Raw genomic sequence first — 25,136 nt, 5'->3', positions numbered from 1 at the left:
TGCCGTCTGGGATTAACTTTATTGGACACGTGGTTGCCCAAGCCATGGTCTGGGAGTGCTGGGCCTCGGGCCTGGAACCCAGGCACTGAGTTTGCGGAGGCCCAGAGGTCAGGGCTGTTTAGAGCGAGGCCACAAGCGGCTGGTGAGAGAGCTGAAGAAGAGGTTCTGCTTGCTGGATTTGGAGAGCTCGGCCAGGCGCTGCTGTTCCTCCTGGAGTTGGGGGCAGACAGAGAGCAGAGTCAGCCTGAGGGCCACCTCCTTCCTTAAACCTCTGCCCAGCCCAAGACTCCTTTACCCACAATCTCAGAACACCAGCCCAGACACAGGATGAGACCAGACTGCAAAGACTGTGGGCAGACATTGTAAAAAGCCAGCTGTGAGCCACAGAAGCCCAGACTCAAATCCCAGGTACTCTCATGACCCCTGTCCCCTGAACCCTGGGGACCTAGCCCAGGCCCTCCCCAGATGACATCATCTTGCTCCCTGAGCCCCTGGTGCCCAGTCCTGAGCCCTAAGACCCCTGTCTGGATGCTGAGGGATGCCAGGCCCAAATCTCCAGGGATCCTTCCTTTGTGCCCTCAGGAGCACCAGCCAGGAACACAACCCCAAACCTGGTCAACCTGAGCCTAGACGCCTGGGAATCTCTTTCTCAATCTATATTCTTAGCCCCATCTACAAATGATGAGGATCACACCAAGGTCATCAGAACTTGCCCAAACCTTGGGCCAAGTGTCCAAGGATCCCTCTTCCCAGACCTGATCCAAACCCCCACCCCACAAAATACCAGGGCCCCCAGAACATCAAGGTCTCTGAAAAAAGAGACAGAAGTGTTAGCTGCTCAGTCGTATCCAACTCTGTTACCCTGTGGACTGGAGCCCGCCAGGCTTCTCTGTCCATGGAATTCTCCAGGCAAGAATAATGGAGGGGGTTGCCATTCCCTCCTCCAGGGGAATCTTCCTGACCCAGAGATCAAACTGGGTCTCCTGCATTGCAGGCAGAGTCTTTACCATCTGAGCCACCCGGGAAACCCTCAAGGTCTCTGGACCTATCTCAAATGCCTGGCGTTTCCTGCCTCCTGTCCTCAGAGCAGGCTGTAGGATCTATTCACTCCTCATTACAAGGGCCTTCTGGGATGGGTGGTGTGGAAGAGCAGGCCCTTGAAATGAGGTCACACAGCCAGAGTGGAGACAGGTTGCTTAGAGCTCCTCCATCAAGAGCCTGGGAATCTGATGGGACATCCCCCACCCACACTGGGGATCTGAGCACCCACCTGCTCTAGCCGGCTTTGCCGCTGTTTGAAAGCCTCCAGTGGGTCTTCCTCCAGGGCGTAGTGCTCCAGCACGGTTCGGACATCCTCCACACCATTCAAAGCAATGGCTGTGAACACAGCAGGTGGGAGTCAGCCAGGCTGAAGGCCAGAAGGAGGTGGGGCCCACAAGGGTAAAGGTCAGACTTGGGGGGGTGGTTGGAGTTACTTGCACCCTTCTCAGTTGCCTAAAAGGGCTCCCCCTGAACATTCCTGGGCATCCTCTAACCACTCCAGAAGAGCATCCCCAACATTCTAGGAAGTTTCTAAAGACTGCAAGATGCTTATGGATCTCCTGCATCTTAAATCCCCAGTTTTCCATAAAAAACAAGCCAGGATCAAGCATCAGTCATTCCTCTTGGGGGTCAAGGGCTTCAGGGTCAGAGGTCAGGAGGTCAGGGGTCAGCCTCACTCTTGAGGAAGGCAGACAGGTCCAATAAGACCCGGTCATCGGAGTTGCCATCCCAAGGCCGCAGGGCAACGCCGTTGTAGGGCTGTAGGCGGAAGGCTTCCTTCTTGCAGTCCACAACTACTACTCGGGCTGGGTCCCGATTCAGACACGAAATGTCCTGAAAGTGGGTGAAAGGTCAGGTCAAGGCCTGTGCTCCTTCTCTTCCAGGCAGGAAACCAAAGAGGGGGAGAGAGGCAGACAGACAGACGGACCACACACACACTTGGTAGCACACACTGAGAGCACCACGAAAGAGCCTCTTGAAGACCAGGCTGGGATGATGACCCTCAACCTTCCAGGGAGTGGGGAGCAAGTCACACAGACTCCTGGACCTGAGCCCCGGCACACAGACAGGTTGATTCAGAGGTTCCCTGGGGAGGGAGGCGGGCACTTGTGCATTTAACCACGGGCCTCTGGTGTTTGTGACAGGCTGCAAGTTTGTGAACCTCTCACAGGTAGAGGTGCAAACTGGTCAACAGCAACAAACATGGAGTCACACAAAGACAGGCACCAAGACAGCGCCTTCAAAAGCCTCCATGACAACCCATGTCCCTCTGAACCTTGAAAAACTCCATAGACCCTCAGACCCACCAAGACAGTCAGAAACCCAATAGACATCAAGACGCATGGGATTTGGACAACAACCCATAAAGAGACCCAATTCACAGCCCCACAGACCCCTGGACCCCTATCACCAGTCACAGCAACAGATCCCAAGGCAAACAAGTGCCAGCCCTGCCCCAAACCCCAGAGGCCACCACAGCCCCACGTGGCACCTTAACATGGTGCCCATCCATGTATCTTGTGGCATCCCGGAACAGGCGGTAGGAGATGAAGCCATGGGGGTCCACGCTGTCGATGAGTGGAAAGGCAGTCTGGGGGTGGGGCGTGGGGGAGAACAAGGTCAGGCTGAGCCCTGGCCCTGCAGCTCTCCCTCACGTCTTATCACGTCAACCACCCCAGCCCAGCCCCGGGCCCTCACCATGCCAGTCTCCGACGTAAAGATGACGATTTCATACAAAGGGGCGAGCTGCTGGAATAAGGTCTCGATGCCTGGACGCTTCTTAAACCTCCAGCCAGTGGCTAGCTGGAAATGCAGTGAGAACAGTGACGCACTGAGACTAGAGTATTCTCTCCTGTCTCTGTGGCTCGTGAAGGGATTCACAGGTACAGGGCTGCAACTGAGGGTCTAAGAGTCTGCAGGACCGGGTCCCACAGTAACAGCTGACTCCCCTCCAGCACTGACTGTGCCAGGGTACAGATGCAATAACCTACGGCTGGGAAGCAGCACAGGTGAGGAACGCAAGGCAAGGAGGGGTGACCCCTCTTCCCCAAGACCACAGAGCAGAATGGGGGCTGAACCCCAGCCTGGCTCCAGCATCTGTGCTCTCGACCATGTCACAAGCCAGCCACCCGGGCCTATGCGGTGTCCCCAACCCGCTGCTTTCCCCAAGACACACCGACCACTCAGGGTGCAAGAGGACGCCAGTGAGCTCCAAGACCAGTGTGTATGGGGGTTGGTAGTACGGCTCCCGCAGAGGGTCTGGCAGAAGGCAGGGGCTGGTGGGCTCGATGATCATCTGTGGAAAAAGAGACCAGGTCTGGGCACTCAGACAACAGGGACGGGAGGCTGGTGGGGGTGGGTGGGCTGCGGCCCAGGGCTCCTGCTCACCTGTCTGTAATCTTTGAAATATTTGTATGTCCGGCGCAACTGCTGTACCAGAATTGGATCTAGGAGAACACCAGGGCAAAAAGGGATTCCAGGATAAGCTGCTGCTCAACCCCCTGGACAAACTAGGGGTTTATTTATCTACCAGATACAAAGAGGCCTAAAACACCCACCTGGTTTGAAATAGCTCATTTCCAAGAACCAAGGCAAAAGGGAATGACATAACCTACTGCCAGGTAGGAACAAATGTTTTTATTCACCTGTCAAGTTTTAATCTGAGTACTTATATCCGCACATCACCCCAGGTATAAAACAGAATGCTGTATCTGCCCACCTAAATCCCACATATGTATAAATGAATCTGCTAACATTATGGCAGTATATTTTGTCAACTCTGAATCTCTAGGTCTCCAGATGTGTCCACTTTAAGCAAGTATGTGGAATCTAGGTAAGCCATGATAAATATACACACACCTCTGTATGGGCTTCCCAGGTGGCACTAGTGGTAAAGAACCCACCTCTGATGCAGGAGACATAAGAGACTCACCAGCATTATTGCCTGGAGAATCCCAGGACAGAGGAGCCTGGCAGGCTATAGTCCATGGGGTCGCAGAGTTGGACATGACTGAAGCAACTTAGCACACCATCTATATACTTTAAACTAGTTGGTTCTCAACTAAAAAGCAATTTTGTTCCTTGCTTCCCAGGAAGCTTCACAATGTCTGGAGACATTTTTGGTTGTCACAATACTGGCATCTAGTGGACAGACACCCAAGACACTGCTAAGCATCCTACAATGCACAGGACACCCCCTACGACAAAGAACTATATGACCCAAGCTATCAACATGGCTGAGGTTAGCAAATCCTGGTTTAAAGGAATACACCAAGTCCAGTTTAAACAGAATCTTACATGATTCCCTATTTCAATACAGTATTTTTAGTGTAGTTAAACTACTATCTCTAGACCTGTCTTTTTGAAACTGAAACACCACTTAAGCTGTGAACACACACACTTTAAACCTACAGGTTTGCCTGTTCACCTTAAATCAGTATGTTGATTTGTTTAAAATAGTATGACTCTACATCTGCCCAGTTAACACATACTTAGCTACCTGCCGAGTTTAAAACCCCAACATGATAACATGCCAGCTTGCAAACATCCCCAGCACAAACAAGTGGCTTTCTGGACCTACCCGTTTTATATTTCTCTTGGGAAGGACCAGGTGTGATAGAATTGGCAGCTCCCCTCTACTATCCAATTTGTCAGAAACTCCCTAAAAGCTGGCTAATCAGAAGGCGGGGAGGGAGGAAGGAAGCATTGTTTTGGAAACGAGGAGCTGGATGGGGTGCGGCCTGGTGGGAAAGAGAGGCTGTCATAAAGAAGGGGGTGAGGGGCTGCAGATGCTCAGATCTAAGGCACAGGAAGCCATGTGTCTGGCAGAGAAAGCCCAGTTCTCCCCCAGGCAATCCCACCTACCCAGGATTCCCCTCCCCCACTGTCCCTGACCATCTGCTCCTGGGCTGAGGGGCCAGGGAAGGGGACTGGAGTTCTGTATGCTCCTCTTCCCCCAAGCCATACAGCTGCTGACTCCCCCACCTCCCAGTGGAAGTGGGGGGGGGCACCAAATGGGGAGGGCACAATAGAGAGGATCAGGGGACCCCAGAGTTTACGATTGTATACTCACCATTGTCGAATTCATCGGGAATCTGGGAGGTAGAGAGAAAAAAGAAGGGTTTGGGACGGCAGAGGCAAAACCCAGACAAGGAATCTCTGGGGCCCTGGGAGGAGCAGGCAAAGGTCCCTGGGAGGGAGGGTTCACTCCAGAACAGAAAGGAGCCTGAACAGACCAGACGGGAGGAGACCCACAGGATGCGACCCCTGGTAAGGCCTCTGGGTCTCTCTCCCACTCACCTTGGCACCATTTTCATCCACAGCGTTGTTTCCTGCAAGGGAGATAGTGATGAATGAGAAACTTGAGGCCTGGTCTCCTGGGACTTATGGGAGGAAGAGGGAAGAGAGCCTTGCCTCCTGGGTCTGAGGGAAGGGGGCTAGAGATATGGTCTCCTGAGAGAGAGGAAGGGGCTGGTAGCCAGAATACCTGGGCCTCTGAGACAAGGAGGGCTGGGGCAGGGTCTCCTGGATCTCTGAGGAATAAAGGGACTAGAGGGACGACTGGAATTTTGGGTGCTGAGGGAAGAGGTAGCTTAGGGGGCTAGTCTAGACCTCTCCTTCCCCCCTTTAAACTGACTCCCTATAGCTTAGTACAGGAACCAACTAGAAGAAATAGAACCTTGAGCAGAGGAGGAGTAGGGGGATTTCCCTCATTTCCAAGTTCCAGTTGGCTGCCCTGAGGGAGGAGCCAGGGAAAGAAGATGGGTAAAGTCCTTAGGGGAAAGAGGGGGCAGTCCCCCCAGCAGAATAGAAGGCCAACAGAACGTAACTGGGGGACAGGAATATGTTCCTCACCGAAGATATAGATGACGCTCACGGTCCCACCAGCCCCGAGCAGCCCAGCGAGCCAGAGTGCAACTTTTTTGGCATAGCTGGGACCCTCCGAGCTTCTCTGCTGCTGTGGTCCCTGGGTCTGGGCCTTAGTGCCTGCTCGGCTCCCAATCTCTGCAGCCTGCAATTGAGAGGAGGTAGGTTGGCCAAGAAAGGAAACAAGGTCGGGGTGGTTCCAGCACCCTGGTCTAAGAAAAATCAAGGTTGAGAGCCAGGAAGAGGACACCCATATGGCCTCCAGGTGTTGTGGCCCTGCAGGGGCAGGTAGGAGACTGGGTCTCTCAGAAAGGTCAAGAACTTAATAGTCTGGCGCTAGGATCCCAGGGGTTCAAGAGATGACAAGCCCGGTGCCCAGGATCCTACAGGCCCGGGGCGGGGGTGGGGAAGCAGGGCAGGGAGATACGATCAGGGACCCTGACTGAACACTAAGATTCCTGGAGCAAGCCACTGAAGGCCACGCAAGAGGATAGGACGGGGAATCTGGACGTCCTCCCGACGTCTGGAGCTCACAGTAGCGGTGTATCGAGGGGGACGGATGGGAGGGGCAATCGCTTGCTGAGACTTGGGGAGCAGGGCACAGAAGTAATGCACCCGGAGGTCAGAAGGACAGGGTCTCTTGTCAAGATGGAGGCAGGTCGAATCAGAAGCCCGAGCAACACCACCACCACCATGGCGGGGAAAATACCCGGGAGGCCAGGCTGGGACTCCAGTGTCCCGGGCCCCTCCCCCTCAAGTATTACCTGAACAGTCACAGAGACAGGAGAGCAGGTGACCCCTCCTTCCCCCGCGCCCACGTGGGGTCGAGAAGGTGGGGTCCAGAAGAGGTGGGATCCAGAGGAGGTAAGGAAGGTTCAGAGGACACACTTGAGTCCCCAAGCATCTATCCCGGGGAAGCAAGCGCTGCTAACCCCGGGAAGCGGGGGAGAGACTCAAAACGCGGGTGGCGTTCCATTCAGCACCCTGAGGTGCTGCGTTCCAGAAGCCCCGGGCGGCCCCGGTCCGCCTGGAACCACAGGAAGGAGCCCCAGCACCCCGGGGCCAACCCCATCCGGCTCACCTGGTCCGGGGCCCGAGGGGGCGGCGTCGCGAGCCTCGCACACAGCCCCCGCGCGCCTTGCCGGAGCCCGCTCCGCAATCGCAGGAACACCGCTGCCGAGGCCGCCATCTTGCGCTGACGCCACGCGGCCCCGCCTCCTCACTCTCTCCCCCCCGCCCCGGGCCGGGCCGCGGCCAATGGTAATGCAGGGGCGGGGCGGGTGGACGGGAGCCCGAGAGAGACAAAGGGCCGCGGGCGCACTGCCGCGGGCGCTCCAGCTAGGGCTGGGAGTCTCCCGCCGCCGCGTCCTGCTCAGGAACGCCCACGCCACAGGACGGGGCGGGACACCCACTGTCCGAGGTCAAGCGGAGGCCACAAGGAAGGGAACCAATTGCTGCTGGATTTGTCCTAAAAACTAAAAGCCAGCTTCACACACCTTCCTCACGAGCGGCCGAGAGCCCTCATCCGCCTTCCCTCCCCTTCTCCCAGCCCTTTCTTGCGTGAGTTTCTTTAACCGGGTCTGGAAAGTCAGCCAGTTTCATGGAGGCTCAGCCAAACGAACCGCTGCGGGCTCAGGGTATTGAGAGGAAATCCGTGAATTAGAGGCTACGGGAGCCATGATTAATCTTCCACATGTAAATCACCACAGCATTTAGGGATAAATACTAAGATAATAAGGACTTCCCAGGTGGCTCAGTGGTAAAGAATCCGCCTGACAAGCAGGAGACGCAGGTTCCATCCCTGGGTGGGGAAGATCCCCTGGAGAAGGAAATGACAACCCACTCCAGTATTCTTGCCTGGAAAATCCCATGGTCAGAGGAACCTGGGCTCCAGTCCATGGGGTCATTGGTCACAAGAGTCAGACAGGACTGAGCGACTAAACAACAGCAACAACTAAGGTAGTAAACATACGAAGTTAGGCGAAAGACACAGAATTTTAGGGTTGTGTTACTTCTGGAGGGGAATGGACTGGTCCTTCTTATCTGGTACACAGATGGCTCCTAAATTGGGTGGTGGAGACATGGGTGCTCCTGACATATCTTTTAAAACATTTGAACTATTTTAATACAAGTTATATTACATTTGTAAGAAGACGTGAACATCAAATGAGCAAAGTGAAGATGGTTAAGGTACTAAGCCCCATTCTCTACACTGCTCCCCAGCCCCACACCCAAGCCCTCAGATGAGCTACAGCGATTCTGAGGTTACTGCTAGGTGGACTCGAGGGAAAGGACCATCAGATGCTGGAGCCTGCAACCACAGGTCCTATTTAGATTTGTGGCAGGTTTGTTGTTCCACCACTTAGTCGTGTTCCAACTCTTTGTGATTCCATGAACTGCAGCATGCCAGGCTTCCCTGTCCTTCACCATCTCTCGGAGCTTGCTCAAACTCATGTCCACTGTGTCAGTGATGGCATCCAATCATCTTGTCCTGTCGCCCCCTTCTCAATCTTTGCCAGCATCAGGGTCTTTTCTACTGAGTCGGCTCTTCGCATCAGGTGGCAAAAGTATTGGAGCTTGTTTCAGCATCTGTTCTTCCAATGAATATTTAGGGTTGACTTCCTTTACAATTGACTGGTTTGATCTCCTTGCAGAGGAATACTAATTTTCACTTAACTCAAGCATGAGTTAGATGTAACACTGTCAATCACATGGCAGTCTCTGTTCTAAAATTTCTGTCCAGTGTCTTCTCATACATTCAATAGTCTCTGGGGTGGGGAGTATCATTTTCTAGATGAGGCTTTGAGTCAAGCTGAGTTGAGTTCAGTCACTCAGTCGCGTTCGACTCTTTGCGACCCCATGGACTGCAGCACGTCAGGCCTCCCTGTCCATCACCAACTCCCGGAGTTTACTCAAACTCATGTCCATTGAGTAACATGAGGCTTAAGTAGGACCATTATCTGCTGAAGACCCCACAGCAAGGTATTAAATGGGGTCTGCAAGTGACCCCACTTACAAACCAGAACACAAACAGACAGGACTTTGACCAAACAGTTTTTTATTGAAAGATCGTAACACAAAAGCAAGCTGGGGAAGGTGGGGAATAAGAAGGTGGGGACCCTCCCCCAGACTCTACTCTGATTCCCATGAATATCAGGGAGGGAGATAGGAACGCAGAAAGGAAAATAAAAGAAATTCTGAACCACCAGGCTAGCCCTACTCCTGGCCCTGGATCCCAAGTCAGAGCCAAGGGCCAGGGAAGGAAAGAGGGATGTTCTCCATCTGTCAGATTATTTGCCAAAGTCCACTCTGCCTGCCTTATGCCTCCAGGAGCTTCCCCAGGAAGCGGAGGTTGAGGATCTTGAGCTGTTCGTCAAGGTCCATGCGGACAATGCCATCCTCACCATCGATGCTCAGCAGGACACCTGTGGCTTCCCGATCCTCACCCAGGATCACCTTCACCTGCAGGGGGACAACACATGGGGTCAGGGGCCACGGCAGCAGCCCCACGCACCCACGTCCCCTTGCCCTCCCTTACCTTGTTGTTCTTGGTGGGGGTGATGGGCTCCAGGTGTTCACTAGAGATGCTGACAACCTTCTCACTGTCCTTCAGGTACACAGAGCACATGCCTCCCTGGGGGTGGGGACAGCCTGGTCAGCCTGGCCAGCTCCCAACACAGGACTGATAATCCCCTGCCCTCAACGGACACAAGATCAGGACTCATTCTAAGAAGTCACTTTCCCAAGGTGACACAGGGGCAGGAAAGGGGAAGGCTGGGCCTGGTTCCAAGGCCTGAGGTCTGTGGTGTAGAGGGGATGGCGGGGCAGGGTGATCAGACCAGCAAGAGAAGCATCTGCATGAAGCTAACTTAGGGCAGAAGGGAGACTGCTGCTCAGGCCCCTCACTCGTGTCCCACACTGGCCTCAGCTTCACCCGACACTTGCTCCTCCTCCTGGGCCCCGTCTCAAGGATGGCCCCAGGGTCCCCGGCCTGTGCATTTAGGCTCCTCCCTCCTTCCCACAGCCCAGTAGTGCAACCTGACCTCCCCCTGGGCTTCCAGCCCCTGATCCCCTCTCACCACACCTGATCCGCCTATGACACAGCAACAAGTGAGTTAATTCCCAACCACACATCTGATCCCATCCCTGCTGAGATGCCCACCCACCAGTGTCCGCAGGACACAATCCAAGTTCTCCAGGCTGGCATGTAACCTGCTCTAGCCTCTCCTCTGGCCTCACAACTCACCTTCCCCCTTGACTCTTTAAGTTCCAGCCACAATGAATAGACTTCAACTGCCCACATATGCCAGGTTTTCCCTCCCCCGCAGGCTTCTGCACATGCCCTTTAGCTAGAGCACCCTCAGCCCCCTCCCCACCATTTCCCTCGGCTTTCTCCTGTTCATTCTTCAGGTCTCAACGCAGACATTAACCTTCTCCCAGAAGCCCTCCTTGAACACTTATAAAGTTGGGTGAGGTGCCTCCCCGGGGTTCACATAGATCCCCTTTCCCTCTGTGCTTCCCATATCCCAGCTCTGGTCATTCAGGCTGTCTGGGGACACGTCTGTCTCCCCCACAGGAATGTGAGATCTGTGAGGGTAGGGCTGGAGCTGTCTTCATCTCCAGTGTTTGTTTAATTAATTCAATTAATATTTACTGAAAGGCCAACAAAGTGTCAGTCCCGCATAGAGAAACTGAGGCTACTTAGAAAGAAAATACAGATCTGGTAATCAAAGAATCCCATATGGGTAAACTTTAAGCTTTTAGGCAGCAGGTAGATAACATGAAAAGGAATTACATGAACCCACAAGAGACAGACCTGGGACAGCCCAGGTGTTGCTCTGAAGGATGAGTAGGAGTTAACTAGACAAAGAATGGAGGGAAGAGAGTTCTAGACAAAGGAAAGTAACGAGCAAAGGCCCTGAGGCTGAAGAGAATTCAGTGACTAGGAAGAATGAAGGGTCGGCAAAGCTGAAGCCATGGGTGCCCATGGGGCATGGGGGTCTGGTGCTAAGCCAAAGCCTGGCACAGAGGAGCACTCAGTTCTTGTTACTGAACTGTCAAAAGGTAACCATACTCCTGGGTGCCAGTCACCAGATCTCCCAGGCTGATGGGGGCCATGAGCATAAAAGGCAGAACTCCCTGCCTTGTGAAATTTTGCACGCCAAACCTTTCCATATCTACGACTCAAGCTATAAACAGCTACTGGAAGATGTGGATAGACAATAAGAAAAACAAACAACAACAATGAAAACCAGGACAAACCAGTAACCACAGAGACTGGGGGCCCCAAAGGAGAGGATGCCTGCCCACCCGCCAGCTGGGGCCTTACTTACCGTGACACTGCGGATGACACCCGTCTGCCCCACCACCTGTGTATCCAGGTAGGTGTCCCGCACCTTCACCTGGATGTCAGTGGTCACCCAGTCGCTGGAGTTCTGTTCAATGCCTGAGCCCGGCGTGTGTGGGTTGTAGCCACCTGGGGAAGGAGCTCCAGGTGTCATCGGACTGTAGCCAACAGGGCTTGGGCTGGGGCTGGCCTGTAGGGAAAAGGGGATGCGGTTGCTGGGAACAGGTCATTTGGCCTGGGTGTCCCTACAGGCCCAAGGCCCATCTTAGCCCAGCACACTCAAGGGCGTGTAAGTTGACCAGTACCTGATATGCCATTGGCGAGGGTGTGGGGTGGTAGCTGGCTGGGGAGTGGGTATTCTGGTAGCCTGCTGGACTTGGCGCCACCTGGTGGTAGCTCTGAGGGCTGGGGCTGGGCTGGTAGGAGCCTTGCGGGGAGGGGGCTGCATAGGGGGAGAACTGGTCTGTGTTGTACCTGTAGAGACAAGGAGTGAAGCAGGTATTAGTTGGGGGCATTAGAAGAGGAAAGAAGAGACTTCCCTGGTGGTCCAGTGGTTAAGAATCCGCCTTGCAATGCAGGGGGCCTGGGTTCGATCCCTGGTCAGGGAACTAGATCCCACAGGCGACAACTAGTTCACATGCTGCAATGAAAGATCCCGCATGAGGCAACGCAGACCCAATGCACCAAATAAATAAATATTAGAACGAGAGAAGGAGGTGATGGCAATGAGGAGGCTTTGGCAGCAATAAGGTTTTGGCAGCGAGAAGGTTTTGGCAGCAGCTGATAAGGGCTAGCCCCAATGGACTCACATGGCTGGTGTCCCTGGAGTCTGTGGGTTGTACTGTGGGTTGACCTGCGGGGACGAGGGGTCTGGGTAGCCAGGTGTTTGGGGGTTGGGGGTGCCCCCGTAGGCCTGTGGGGATGGGGTAGGCTCATCATCAAAGGCATACTCATATTCTTCCTCAGCCCTGTTGGGGAGAGAGGTCTGTTGAGAATGACTATGGTGATCACAACAAGGTAGCAAACGCCTCTAGGACAGCACGGAACACCAGGCAAGACAAGGCAACTTCATCCTCACAAACAGCCCCATCCAGAGGCCTCTTTTTCACAGGTGGCCAGACTTGGGAAACAGAGATGAGATTGTCCATCCAAGGTCATACAACCAGCCACATGAGGGTGGTCACACACTCTGTCTCCAGGCCCACGTCTTAATCCCAGATCGCTACTCTGATGGGAGCTGGGGAAATGACTTTGCCTCCAGCCCCAGCAAGGCCTACCCTCCTTCACATAACCAGCCTGGGGCTGGGAGCAGAGGACTCAGGGTAGGTCACACAGACCTGACTATTCCACGGACACACAGTGGAACCACTCATGCACACGGGCACGCACACGGGAACACACTCAGGGAACCCTGCCCCAGCCCCAGCTCACCGTGACGGTGTATTGGGGTTGTTTGGGTCCCAGGCCCCACTCTGGGCAGGAGTGCGGCTGCCATCATGCAGGGGCGTCTGAGAGCCATAATGCGGGGTGCGGCTGCCTGTAACGGGAGAGAGATGTGTCTGTCAGTTCTGTCCTGTCTCCAGACCCCTCCACATCACCCCCATCTCTATCTGCTGGGAATGCTCACCATCCTGGAGGGGCGTCTGAGAGCCGTACATGGGTGTGCGGGAGCCAGAGCCGTACATGGGCGTCTGGGAGCCATACATGGGTGTCCGCCCGTAGGTTGAGGCCATGCCGCCTGGGCGCCGTGAGCCCCTGTAGCCACAGAGAACAAGTCGGGTGAGCAGGGCCCTCGCGCCGCCCAACAGCCTTCTTCCCAGCCCTGCCCTGGCCCGTACACAGTGGTGAGGCGCTGGCGGTCCACTGAGATGGTCTGGCAGGTGGAGTGCAGCTCCACGCGGGCAGTGGACTCCGTGGCGTCCTTCACCACACCAATGTAGCCTGGTGGGGAGGCAGGAAGTCAGCGGGCGGGCTCTCCTCCCCACGCCCCTCCCCGGGCCTCCACACGGCCTCGCAGGTCACCTTTGTAGGGCCCCTGGGAGATGCGCACAGTCTGGCCGATGAGCTCGTTGTCTCTCCGCCCTCGGCCTCTGCTCATGCCACCACCACCGCCACCTGGGCTGCCAAAGCCACCGCGCTGACCTGGGAAGGAAGAATGTCACCAGTCCCTGGTCCACCCCCCGACATGCTGTGCCCATAGCCAAGGTCCCTTCCAGCCCCCTCTTCGCCTGACTCCCCCCAACCTCTGGGTTAGGAGCCTCCTCTGGGGGCCCCCCACCAGAGCCCTGGGCCTTCCCTTCACAGCCCTGACCACCCTGGACTGTCACTGTTGGCAGGGGGTTGGGGGTCGGGTCTCCCCTGGGCTGTGAGTCTTACCATGTGCAGGCCGGCTCAAAGCAGATAGTGAGTGCAGGCTGAACAACATCCCTCCTCCACCCCCCAGACACATCCACACCCCAGATCCCCCTCACCTCCAGCACTGGGGTGCATAGGGCTGCTGATCCGGGGGCTCATAGGGGCGAAGCCTCCTACTGTGAAGTTGGTTACATCACGAGGCTAGGGGGAGGGACAAGAAGTGAACTGGTAGCCAGGGCCTGAGTGACAGGTTCCCAGGCCCCAGACATCCCACGTCTGCTGTGTGAACCTGCCTAGCAGCCATCCCTCCCTCCTTCTGGTCACAATGGCTCCATTTCCCTTTAGGAAAACTGCCACCCCTATGCCACTGTGGGCCTGTCAATCAAGAGGCAAGGAGTGGGACTACCACGTGGTGGTCAGGAATTTAAACCCCTGGTGATATACAAACTGCAAGCCATGGGGATTCCGCATTCCATCTGCAGGGCCCTGAGGAGACCATCTCCTGATCCCAGCTCCCCAGATCCCACGTCTGATTTCCTTTCGGATACCTGGTTCTGCACAATTTCCTACAAATCCCACCTCAGGAACTGTGCTGTCCCGAGACATGCATGGGGCGCCCCGACCCTTCCTTCAAGTCTCTGGCTTAAATGCCACCTCCTCAAGGAGCTGAGTCTGTCCTTAACGTCCTCTCTAAAGCAGCAACCCCCATACTCTCTATCTCCTTATCTTGGTTTATCCTTCATCATCAGCCCAAGTTGTACTACGCATGCATTTATTTATCTGTTCATCTCCAGAGCAGCAGCACCAGCACAGGGTTTTTTTTGTATTGTTCACTGCCGCAACTCCAGTGTCAAACACCTAACAGGTGCTCAATAAAACTGAATGAATAAATGATTTGGTAAATAGATCAGAATCTCAAAGCCCTTTTTTTTCACAATTTGCCAAGGACCCGACACTGATATCTGCCCTCCTGTAGACATCAAGCCCATTTGTGTCACTCCTGAGGCCAGGGAAGACCAAAGAACCGAGCCAGATAGCCAGTAGACAGACACTGACATCTGCCCATCTGTCCAAATGGACACCAAGCCCATCTGTGTCACTCCTGAGGCCAGGGAAGACCAGAGAACCGAGCCAGATAGCCAGTAGACAGACACTGACATCTGCCCATCTGTGTCACTCCTGAGGCCAGGGAAGACCAGAGAACTGAGCCAGGTGACCAGCAGCCAGGGTGCCACCATGCCCGCCTCACCTTCGAGCCCCCTGCCAGCACCAGGTGGCGGGTCTTGCAGACAAACATGCCACCGTTCTCTACCAGTTTCTTGCAGTGCAGGAAGGCGAAGCTGCGGAAGAGATGGCGAATCTCGCCTTCCCGGCCCTGGACGGGGGAAGGACAGTCAGCTCGTGGCCACGCTCCATCCCAAATCTCTCAGCTGTAACAGATGGGACAAAGCTTATACTCACCGAGTGGGGGCCGTCAATGACCTTGACGATGTCTTTCACGTGGATATTATTCTGTTCTGAGTCCAGGGCCACGGCAAAGCGGTTGTCTTTCTTCCGGGTCACAGCCTGGTGCCTGACAGTCACCACCTTCCCATACATGTTCAGCACCTACAGAGGGACGGGAGGGGATACCGAGTGGCTGAGAGTGGAAAGGCGTCATGTGGGGCAGGGCTTCCCTGCAGTGGGATGGTTCTTCCTATGGGAGACTGTCCCAAGCTCTGCAGGATGTCTAGACTCCCTGACTCTGGGGCAGGTGATGTTAGGAACCACCCCCTGGGCACCAGGTCAACCAAAAATGTCCCCATCATTCCAGAACACCCTCTAGAAGGAGACTCCATTCTGACTGAGCATCAGGGACTTGAGATGAGCAGAGGAACAAACGTTAACATAACAGTTAATGTCTATCCATCACTCTGTGCCAGACGGGTGCTAAACTCTTCACACAAGATTCCACTGAGGCCTCAAAATTTCCCTCTGAGGTGGGTGCTGTTACAGCTCCCATTTCAGAGGGAAAATCTCAGGCCCAGAGAGGGCAAGTTACTAGCTCAGAGTCACATGGCAGAACGTAAAAGAGCTGAGATGTGAATCCAGAGTCCAGGGTCCTAAGCATTTATACTCTTTGGCCGCCACATCCTCAGTGAAGGGGAGGAAGACACCAGCTGTACCCAGCCCTTAAGCCCAGCACCCAGTGCCCAGGTACATATCTGACTTCAGGGATTCGGTCACAGCTAATGAAGCATATGCCGCTGCTACTTCCTTTTCACTAGGTGTGATACTGAGGCACAGAGAGGCTAACTGACATGCACTTGCCCGACCGATGTCACACAGTGAGCTCCGCATGACAGAGCCAGGTCTGCACCCAGAGCAGTCTGGGTTCTCGGCCACCTTGCTCCGCCACCTCCCAGGATGAAGAGCTGGAGGGAGAGGAGGCCCCTGCGTGCAGCACACACACCTGGAAGGTCTCCCGCTCCAGTCGCACGATGACGCCCACGGTCTGGGGGTCCAGCTGCACCAGCTCCCCCCATTCGTGCTGGCCCCCAACATCCACACCTGATGCCGTCTCCGAGCAGAGCTGCAGGTCCCGGGGGAGCACCTTCAGCTGTAGGAGATGGGAGTGGGTGAAGCAGGGTCCACATGGCTCCGTGTACATCCACCCCGCTCCCAGCCCCCCACCAGCTACCTCGTGCATGGTGAGGTCAGAGAAGAGGATGACGAAGTTCTCCTCCACCCGCACGATGAGGCCTGTGTCGCCCTCAAACCGACCAGCGATCACCTTCACGTGGTCCCCCATCTTGAAGTACTTGCGAAGTTCCTGGGCCGGGAACTCCAGCATGTCCTGGGGATGGGGATGAGGTCAGCGAGCAGGTTAAGGAAGTCACCACAGACCATGTGCCCACCCGCTTTCAGATTCCACTCGTATTCCCAGAATGTCCGGGCCACAACCCACGCCAGGCTCACGCCCCCAACTGGAGACCACCTCAGGCCACTGGGACCACCCTCAGCCTGCCCCAGCCTGGACAAGCCTTAACCCTGCATAGAGATGGGCCATCCCCAAGACATATGACACCAGACTACAGAGACCTCCTCAGACCCACCTGGAGACAGCCTCACCCCAGACACACAACACTGGGCCTGGATAAGTGTCAGACGCACCCACCCCAAGCAAACTAAAACCAGTGAGCTCAGGAATGCTCCATGCTTTCATCATGCTCGCAACCCAGCACGCACACACGGGCGGTGCGGCCCCTACCTTGAGGTCCTCGTGCTTGGGCATGATGGTGATCTTGTTGCCGTCCACGCTGAGGATCTTGCCCTGCAGGTTGATGAGCTCGCCCTCACACACCTCCACGTTGTCCCCGGGCTGGAAGTTGTGCTCCCGCTCCTTCCCTGCGGGGCAGACACAGGCTAACCTGGGGGCTGCGTACCATGGGCCGCCCTCTCCTTGGGCTGGGTTACCGACCGTGACCTCATACCTGTGCTTTCAGTCACCACCTCCAGGTCGATGCCCTCTGGCTGGTCCTCAAACTTCTCCAGCTCAGACAGTGTGGGCTTCACACCCTCTGTGATCTGAGCCCCAAAACCAGAGGAAGAGAAGGAAGAAGATGAAGGTCAGTGGCACAGCCCAGCTTAATGGGCTGGAAAGATGGTGAGGTTATTCTCCTGGGGAAACTCCTTTGAGAATTACCTGGGACAAACCCAGATAACCCACTGCTCTGGGGCCTGGACTGCAGGAGGGAGAAAGCTGGGCCTCCCCGCTCCCTACCACCCTTAGCACAACTCCCTCTGGGACCCTTACCACAGCAGACATGGCAAAGCTCTTGAACAGAAAGCCCTTCCGGCTGTAACGGTTCCCCTCGAAGATGAGGAAGTCACCGTCGGAGGCAACGTCACCCCCCAGGGATCTGGGATTTTGTAGGGGAGAGAAGAGGGCGTTAAGAGGCTTGCTGGGCCTCAGTCTCCTCTGCTGGCAAAGGGGGAAGTGGACACGGGATGCCTGAGCCATCCCATCCCAAACACCCCCTCTGGGTGGGAGTGATCTCTCACAAAGCCCGAAGGCCCTGCCTCGATGGAAGGGTACACTGCTCCTGCCCCTCTGCACTTTGCTGCCCCCTTCCCTGCTTTATTTTTAATGAGAGCTCATTAACACCCTCTGATGAGCTCCTGTTTGATACATCTCCCTAGAATGGCAGCTCCAGAAGGGCAGGGACCTAGCATCTTTTATTCACTATTTACCCTACAGTAGTGCCTGGCACACGGCAGGCACTCACTCGGTGAGTAGGAGCTAGACAAAGTATCAGACCATGCTAACGATTAACACTCACACACACGTGACCTCACTGACTCCTCTCCAAAGCCCATGACGTCAGTAATATGACCCTCATTTCTCAGGCAAGTGAGAAAGTAAGGCTCAGGGAGGGTGCATGATATGGCCAAGGTAGCCAAGCCTATGAGTCTAAGAGTCAAGGTTCAAATGCAGGGGTTAGGACTCCCAAGCCTGTGCTTTAACTCTACTGGCCTGCAGACCCTGCCCCATGCTGCTAGGGTGGGGAGGGAAAGCCTGTCCACTTCTCAAAAAGGGGAGCGTGAGGAGCAGGTTGGGTTCCACCTGCCGACCATCTTCTCATGCACACGGTGCACCTAGGGAGAGGGGTTCGAGTGTGCTCAGCTGGGCAGGTCTGGGCACTGCGTCAGGCCGACGGCTGCGGGGCGGGGAAGGGTCGCTCTGGTTTGTTCTCAAGAAGGGCATTTCCAGCTGGGGGGAGACCAGTGCTGTAAATGAGTCCAGTTCAGGCATGTGAAGTACTAACCTGGCCTGGCCTGGGGGCATTAGCCCAGCCTAGTAGATCAAAAGGCTCATTCTACAATCCAGCCTTTATCAGAATGAAAAAACTGGCTGTTCACATTTACGATGTGTTCCAGAGCAGGACCAGAGGGCAAGTGTCACTGGCTGCTTTTGTTTCTTCATCCTCCTCGCCTACCCTCCCCACTGGAGCCCCCAGAAGCCCTGGGCGATGGAAACCCTGGGGTGCTCCAGAGGTCCACTCAGCTGGGGAGGGGAAGGGGGACAGAGACGTCCTGAGCAGAAGGGGTTCTGTACCCCCATCTGAGGTGTCCAGGCATTAGGCAATCAGGAAAGAGACTATAAGGCCTGATGTGTCGATAAATCTCATTTCAATACGTGACACCGTTCATCACACTGACTAGGTACCAAGTGCTATTTTGGGCACGCACACATATTAATTCTTTTGACTCTCAGTGCCATCCTAGGAAGCGGGGGTTACTCTTACTGATCTTTGCAGCAGAGCAAACTCTGAGGCACAGGTATGTTAAATAACTTGGCTAAGGCTATACTGCCAAGTTAACCACTCATAAACTAAACCCTCGATGGCTCTGGGAGCCCAGCTCTACAGGAGAATCTGCAAAGGGACATCCTACACCACAGATCTGGCCACCCAGCCCAGCCCCAGGACGCTCACCTGATCTTTTCTGCATCAAACAGCCTCTGTGGGGGCCGCTTAAACTTCTTCCTTTTGGCAAACCAGTCTTTCTGTGTAGGAAAAGAGGCATGGATGGGAAGGGTGAGAGACGAGGGCTTGGCCACCAGTAAGGATCAAGCACTCCCTCCCCAGTCCCAGCAGCACATCCCCACAGTACCAAGCTCATGCGGGCCTTGATGCGGTCGTAGTCGATGCGTGGGATCATCTTCAGGGAAATGGTGTTTTGACTGGGCTCCACGTAATCCACCTGAGAAGTTCGGTTGGGAGGTCAGCAGGGCCCCAGCCTTCCCTCCCCAACTCCAGACTCAGGGAAGGCGAGGAGATGCCAGGAAGGGCCAGGGACAGAGCATGATGAGAGGAAATGAAACTGCTGATAACTCCTCCAGATTCATTCTCCAGCCTGTCTTCCCTCCAGCCTGAAATTAAGTACCCACTGACGACGTGACAACTCCACCTGGATGTCTAAAAGGTCCATTAAACCCAGCATAACCGCAGCTAATCTCCTGATTGCCTCCAAACCTGCTCCTCTCCCCACAGGTCCCCTCCATTCTTCCTCTTGCTTAGGCACACAGCGTGGGAGGTGTTCTTCACTCCTCTCTTTCTTTTACACCCACATCCAACCTGGAAGCAAACCTGGCAGCGCTGCCTCCAACAATTCTGACCTCTTCTCCCCCTCTACTACTGCAACCTCGGTCTTGTCCACCGGCACCTGCAACCCAGACAGCAGTCTCCTCACTGATTTCCCTGCTCCTGTGGCCCCATCCTGTCTATTGCAGGGTTTCCTTAGCCAGGTGGTCCTTTGTTGTGAGGGGCTGTCCCAGGCCTTGTCAGACACTGAATGTTAAAATCAACTCATTTCCCAGTTAAAACCACCAGAAATGTCTCCATTCTATGTGAAAAGTTCCCTGGGGGTACCCCTGCTTGACAATCAGTGGTCTGATCTCCATGTAGTCAGCAGAGTAATCCTATTAAAATCCAAGCTTCCCTTGGAGCCTCCCATCTTACTCCAGTAAAAGGCAAAGTTGTTGGATGGGCTACAGGCCCCCATTGCCTCCCTGAGCTCCTCTCCTGCCACTCTCACCCTCGCTCACTCTGCTTCACCCATCCTGGCTCACATGCTGCTTTCTGCCACACCTCTTCCCCGAGAACTTCACATGGCTCACTTCCTCACCATCTTCAGATCATTACCTAACATTCATCCAACACCAACAGAAGATGGTCCTCCATTTCCTGTATTCGCAATGAAGTCCAGACTCTGCTTCACCTGACCTGAGTGGGTTCTGCTCTCTGACTAATTAGAGGGCTGGAAAGGGTAAAGCATAGAGAAGGGAGGACAGAACGGAGAGCTCTGGCCTCCTCAGCTACCCAGCCCAGCCCCAGGCACCTGAGCGATGTCATCCTTGTAGATGCCCCGCTTGAGGCGGACCCAGGATTTGGGTTTCAGGTTGGCCACCTCCTTCACCACTTTAAGCACATCCGTCATCTCCTTGATAGGCACCATCTGCTGGTTCCAGTAGCCAAGCCGCAGGTTGCCCACACCCTCGATGGCCTGCTTCACATGGGTCTGCTTGTAGGCCTCCACGTAGATGTAACCCTTCACGTGTTCTGGTGCCACTACCGACTTGATCTGCAGGGGCTGGAGGGCCAAGCCAGTGGGCAGAGACAGTGAGACATGACTGCCAGTACCAGGAATGACTGCCACCTCAGCAAGCTCTCTTCTAGGGATTTTCCCACAGAAACATGTTGTGCAACGACCCTATCACAAGGATGTGCACTGCAGTTATTATCATAGGAAAAAAACGTGCTTAGAGGTTAATTTACACCTGCAAACACCAACTTAAAAATTTGTTCAAATCAATAACCTAAATTTCCACCTTAAGAAAACAGAAAAGAAAGGAAATTAACCCCAAAGCAAGCAGAAGGAAGAAACAATAAAGATCAGAATGGAAAATAAGTGAAACAGAGGTTAGAAAAACAATAGGGAAGACCACTGAAGGTGGTTGCTTGAAAAGATCAACAAATTTGACCAATCTTTAGCCAGACTGACCAAGGCAAAGAAAAAAAGAGAAAAAAACTCAAATTACCAAAATCAGGAATGAAAGAAAGGATACTACTACCAACCAAACGTAGAGAATTTTAAGGCACACCAATAAATTAACCTAAATTAAATGAATATTTCTTTTTTGTAGAAAGACATAAACTACTACAACTGACTCAAAAAGAAACAGAAAATCTTAATAGCCCTGTACAAGGTAACAGTTTTGAACTAATAATCAAAAAACACACATGCACACCCACCCACTCACCCAAAGCCCAGCATTAGATGGCTTCACTGGTGAAATTTACCAAACATCTAAAAATTAACACCACTCCTTCACAAAAGCTTCCAAAAAATAGAAGGGGGACATTCCCAATCAGTCCTATGAATCCATTATTACCCTGATACCAAAACCTAACAGAGACAACATAAGAAAACTACAGACTAAATCCCTTACAAACATAGATGCAAAAACGTTTAATGAAACAGAACATCAAATCCAGCAAAATATTTTTATATCGTATGTGAATTACATTTCAATTTTTTAAAAAGCAACTAGATTGTTTGAGTATTGTTCCTAATAGCGAAAAATGGAAACAACTTTATAGTTCCTGGGCATGGAAAGATGATCATGGTGCTGAGAAAACGCTCTCTGCAGAATGGTATGTACATAATACCCTTTTATCTTTTAAAATACCTATTAGGTATTAGATATTTTAATAATCATTTAAACATAGAAATTCAAGTTTTTATTCCCATGTTTTCCTGGTTTTGACAATACACATACCCAAAATGGGGCTTCCCAGGTGGTGCTAGTGGTAAAGAATACACCTGCCAATATAGGAGATGTAAAAGACTTGGGTTCAATCCCTGGGTCAGGAAGATCCCCTGGAGGAGGGCATGGCAACCCACTCCAGTATTCTTGCCTAGAGAATCCCATGGACAGAAGAGCCTGGCGGGCCACAGTCCATGGGGTCGCAAAGAGTCACACAACTGAAGCGACTTAACAAATGGCACATTTTTCAATATGCAGGGAAGATGGTCTGGAAAGACACACAAGATTGTGTGCTCAGTCCCTCAGTCATGTCTGACTCTGCAACCCCATGGACTGTGGCCCGCTAGGCTCCTCTGTCCATGGGATTTTCCCCTCAAGAATACTGGAGTGGGTTCCATTTCCTCCTCCAGGGGATCTTCCCAACCCAGAGATCAAACCCGCATCTCCTGTGGCTCCTGCACTGGCAAGTGGGTTCTTTACCACTGGGCCACCTATGAAGCCAAGGCACACAAACCAACAATCGTTACTTCTGGAAAATGGGACTCGGGTATGGAGAGATTTTGGCTTTTATGATATACATGTACCATTTCAGTCCTATCTCAAATGAGGTTACTAGAATCTTCCCCAGGGCACAAAGCAGAAGTCTGAGCACATTTAAAATCACGATCTGCACATCTTGCAACTGTCCACTGGTCCCACTGACACACATTCACTGCTCCGGCAGGTAAAAGCAATGCACTTGGTCTAATACAAATTACATTCAGTGAGAAAGTTACCAGTCAGCACGCCTTGGTTCCAAAACTAACAATTACGCCTCTGAAAACAATGACATGTACTGAACACATGCTGTAGAACAAGCCCTGACTTAGAGTTGGACATGTTCAAAGATAACTTAATTCTAAAGATGCTGAGGTGAAAGCAAGGGGCACAGAGAGGGGAAGTGGCTCGATCAAGGTCATACAGTGAGGAAGCCACAGGGGCAGGATTCAAAGCTCAACAGTCTAAAGATAGATCTGTGCCCTTCCTGCAGCACCTGCTGCCCTGCACGCAGTCAGCATTACTTCATGTTTGTGTGCTGCACGTAAGCGAGCCCTGACGGGGCAGGGACCAGCTCTGGCATGGTCACTGCTGTACCCTCAGCATCTCTGAATGCTGGGAGCAGCCCAGAGGAGGGGCTCAATGGACTCTGATAACACTGAAAAAGAGAAGGAAGGAATTCTCCTGACAGGCCTGTTCTGTGATGCACTTAGCCACACTGCCCTATGCTAGGACTCCCAGCCAAACAGTAAGAGGGTGACAGCTGCCCACCAGGGTTGGTAAACAGGAAGAACTCACTCTCAGGCAGAAAAGGCTCAGGAAGAGAGATGGCTGACTTTCAGAGGGGTGCAGGGGCTGGGGAACCCTGCCAGAAATGCAGAGAGAATGAAGACAGTATCTCGACAGGCACAAAAGAACCCTTCAACCCAGAAAGGGGTCATTTTCTAGCTGAAGCAGCTCACTTAACAGACAGTGCTGCTCAGCTGGGGTACCTGGTACCTCTGAACTTGTTCCGTGTCTCACTCTGGGCTTTACCCGTCTCTCACCCCGAGGCTGCCTGCCTATCCAACTTACCGTGTCTGTGAACTGGTAGGCAATGAACTTGCGCATCAAGGAAATGGCTGTGGCCCGTTCCTCCCCAATCTGGAAGAATAAAGGCAGGCTTATGAGAGATGACAAGACGGAGAACAGGCCATAGAAAAGTGGGCAGGAGAGAGCAGCAAGGAAGACAGAGACGGGGAGGGCAGGATAGGGTATGGGATTAAGAGCTACAAACTACTATGTATAAAATAAATTAAAGTTATAAGGATACACTGCACAGGACAAGGGACATAGCCAATATTTTGTAATAACTACGAAAGCAGTAGCTTTAAAAATTGCAAATCACTATGTTGTACACCTGAAATTTACATAATATTGTAAGTCAATTACACCTCAATTAAAAAAATAAAGACAGTGTCATTGTGCAAAAGATAAAGTAAGACAGCAGGAATTTTCCTGGCTGTCCAGTGGTTAGAAAGGACTCAGTGCTCTCACTGCCAGGGGCCCAGGTTCGATCCCTGGTTGAACGAAGACTGCACATACTACACAGTGCAGTCAAAAAAAGAGAAAAGTAAATAAAACAGGAGAGAGAAGAACAAGAGAGATGGAGGGGTTAGAGAGCAACAGGCACAGACAGCAAGAAAACCTGGGAGAGACACTGAGGGAGGGAGAGGGGAGGGGTGAAGAGGGCGGGGCAAGGAGAGAGAAGAATGCAGAGGCAGAGGAAGAAGGACCAAGAGACTGACAGGTCAAGGAGACCCGGGGACGACAGAGGGCGAGTTCCCCTGACAAGGCGGCTTCTCTGTTCCTCTGCCTCCCTCAGGCCAGGAGGCCAGGGCACACACCTTACATTTGACAGTCCACAGATTGGGATCCCTGACAGGAGAGGAAAAAGAAGCCCTTTAGTAAATCTATCTCCTCATGGGAAACACACAAATCACCACACCCACCGCTCTTCCTCTCCCTTCACACTCTCTCCCTTCTCCATCCTGCCATCCGCAGGCAGAGGAAGGAGAGAGAAAAGCACCAACTTGCCATTCCCTTCTTTCCCCACCAGCCACCACTCCGTCTGTGCAACTCTGTGACCTGATTCACTTCAGGGAGTAAGCCATGTGGGCACATCACCCCATAAAAATTCCCACCTAAGCCCTCCTGTCCCATCCTCTTACTTGACTCCTGGGAGCAGCTGCTGCTGGGTGATGTCATCCGAGAGCTCATCAGACCCTCCATACACCCTGGAGAGAGAGGGGCAGTCAGGCAGGAAGGGGGTCTGTCAGACCCCAACCCTTCTAAGGGACCACATGCTCCCAGCCCCAACCCGGCCCAGCACACGCCCTTACGTCTCTCCCACAGATGACTTGGCGTATTTCTTCATGTAATACTCGCCCAGTTCTTCTTCTCGCTGGTCCCTGGGGTATGTGAGAGAAAGTGAACGAGAATGGAAGGTTGAGGAGAGGAGGGTGGGCTGACCTGCCCCCAGATCTCCCCATGGAAGCCGGTTTCACCCTTTCCCATCTCAGCTCACCTCCAGAGGTTTTGCAGGCGGCGAGCCCCAGACCGGTCTTCATCCAGGACAACATTGTCGATGTTGGAAGCTGCAAAGAAATGGGCAGACAGGGTGAGTAAGGGGAGATGAAG

The 25,136-nt window shown here is 53.5% G+C and overlaps 2 protein-coding genes across 3 annotated transcripts in view; both read right to left on the bottom strand.

Annotated features, from left to right (window-relative positions):
- On the bottom strand, window positions 1–7,131 carry TIMM50 (translocase of inner mitochondrial membrane 50 homolog (S. cerevisiae)). The gene is made up of 11 exons (XM_010849220.1): window positions 6,989–7,131; window positions 5,896–6,052; window positions 5,341–5,372; window positions 5,114–5,135; window positions 3,430–3,488; window positions 3,218–3,337; window positions 2,740–2,844; window positions 2,534–2,632; window positions 1,719–1,875; window positions 1,271–1,377; window positions 1–210 (listed from the first exon to the last, which is right to left on the bottom strand). The coding sequence occupies exons 1-11, from the start codon at window positions 7,094–7,096 to the stop codon at window positions 109–111; spliced, it is 1,068 nt and encodes a 355-aa protein (XP_010847522.1). The 5' UTR covers window positions 7,097–7,131; the 3' UTR covers window positions 1–108.
- A 1,817-nt stretch (window positions 7,132–8,948) lies between these two features.
- Window positions 8,949–25,136, bottom strand: part of SUPT5H (suppressor of Ty 5 homolog (S. cerevisiae)) — a 26,706-nt gene continuing 10,518 nt past the window's right edge. For both annotated transcript variants that reach the window (XM_010849218.1, XM_010849219.1), the window contains exons 6-30: window positions 25,024–25,093; window positions 24,839–24,907; window positions 24,668–24,733; window positions 24,344–24,374; window positions 23,532–23,600; window positions 20,492–20,743; window positions 19,265–19,354; window positions 19,087–19,157; window positions 17,406–17,511; window positions 17,083–17,176; window positions 16,860–16,996; window positions 16,290–16,445; window positions 16,062–16,208; window positions 15,071–15,217; window positions 14,859–14,984; window positions 13,726–13,810; window positions 13,277–13,396; window positions 13,093–13,195; window positions 12,882–13,009; window positions 12,686–12,791; window positions 12,064–12,222; window positions 11,560–11,728; window positions 11,241–11,444; window positions 9,446–9,541; window positions 8,949–9,369 (exon numbers count right to left, since the gene is read on the bottom strand). In XM_010849218.1, coding sequence (XP_010847520.1) covers window positions 9,226–9,369; window positions 9,446–9,541; window positions 11,241–11,444; window positions 11,560–11,728; window positions 12,064–12,222; window positions 12,686–12,791; window positions 12,882–13,009; window positions 13,093–13,195; window positions 13,277–13,396; window positions 13,726–13,810; window positions 14,859–14,984; window positions 15,071–15,217; window positions 16,062–16,208; window positions 16,290–16,445; window positions 16,860–16,996; window positions 17,083–17,176; window positions 17,406–17,511; window positions 19,087–19,157; window positions 19,265–19,354; window positions 20,492–20,743; window positions 23,532–23,600; window positions 24,344–24,374; window positions 24,668–24,733; window positions 24,839–24,907; window positions 25,024–25,093 — 2,945 coding nt within the window. In that variant the 3' untranslated portion in view covers window positions 8,949–9,225. The remainder of the gene's footprint in view (window positions 9,370–9,445; window positions 9,542–11,240; window positions 11,445–11,559; window positions 11,729–12,063; window positions 12,223–12,685; window positions 12,792–12,881; window positions 13,010–13,092; window positions 13,196–13,276; window positions 13,397–13,725; window positions 13,811–14,858; window positions 14,985–15,070; window positions 15,218–16,061; window positions 16,209–16,289; window positions 16,446–16,859; window positions 16,997–17,082; window positions 17,177–17,405; window positions 17,512–19,086; window positions 19,158–19,264; window positions 19,355–20,491; window positions 20,744–23,531; window positions 23,601–24,343; window positions 24,375–24,667; window positions 24,734–24,838; window positions 24,908–25,023; window positions 25,094–25,136) is intronic.

The sequence above is a fragment of the Bison bison genome, unplaced genomic scaffold, assembly GCF_000754665.1.
Source record: "Bison bison bison isolate TAMUID 2011002044 unplaced genomic scaffold, Bison_UMD1.0 scf7180017864280, whole genome shotgun sequence".
In the NCBI taxonomy this organism is placed as follows: Eukaryota; Metazoa; Chordata; class Mammalia; order Artiodactyla; family Bovidae; genus Bison; species Bison bison.
This window is presented reverse-complemented; position numbering and strand designations above follow the sequence as displayed.

Bases quoted from the DNA above. Each gene is read 5' to 3' on its own strand.
- TIMM50 (XM_010849220.1), bottom strand. From the start codon at position 7,096: ATGGCGGCCTCGGCAGCGGTGTTCCTGCGATTGCGGAGCGGGCTCCGG. The intron at 6,053-6,988 runs GTGAGCCGGATG...TCTCAATTGCAG, and splicing joins CCCCTCGGGCCCCGGACCAG to GCTGCAGAGATTGGGAGCCG. The intron at 1,378-1,718 runs GTGAGGCTGACC...CTGTGTTCACAG, and splicing joins CCTGTCTGCCTTCCTCAAGA to CCATTGCTTTGAATGGTGTG.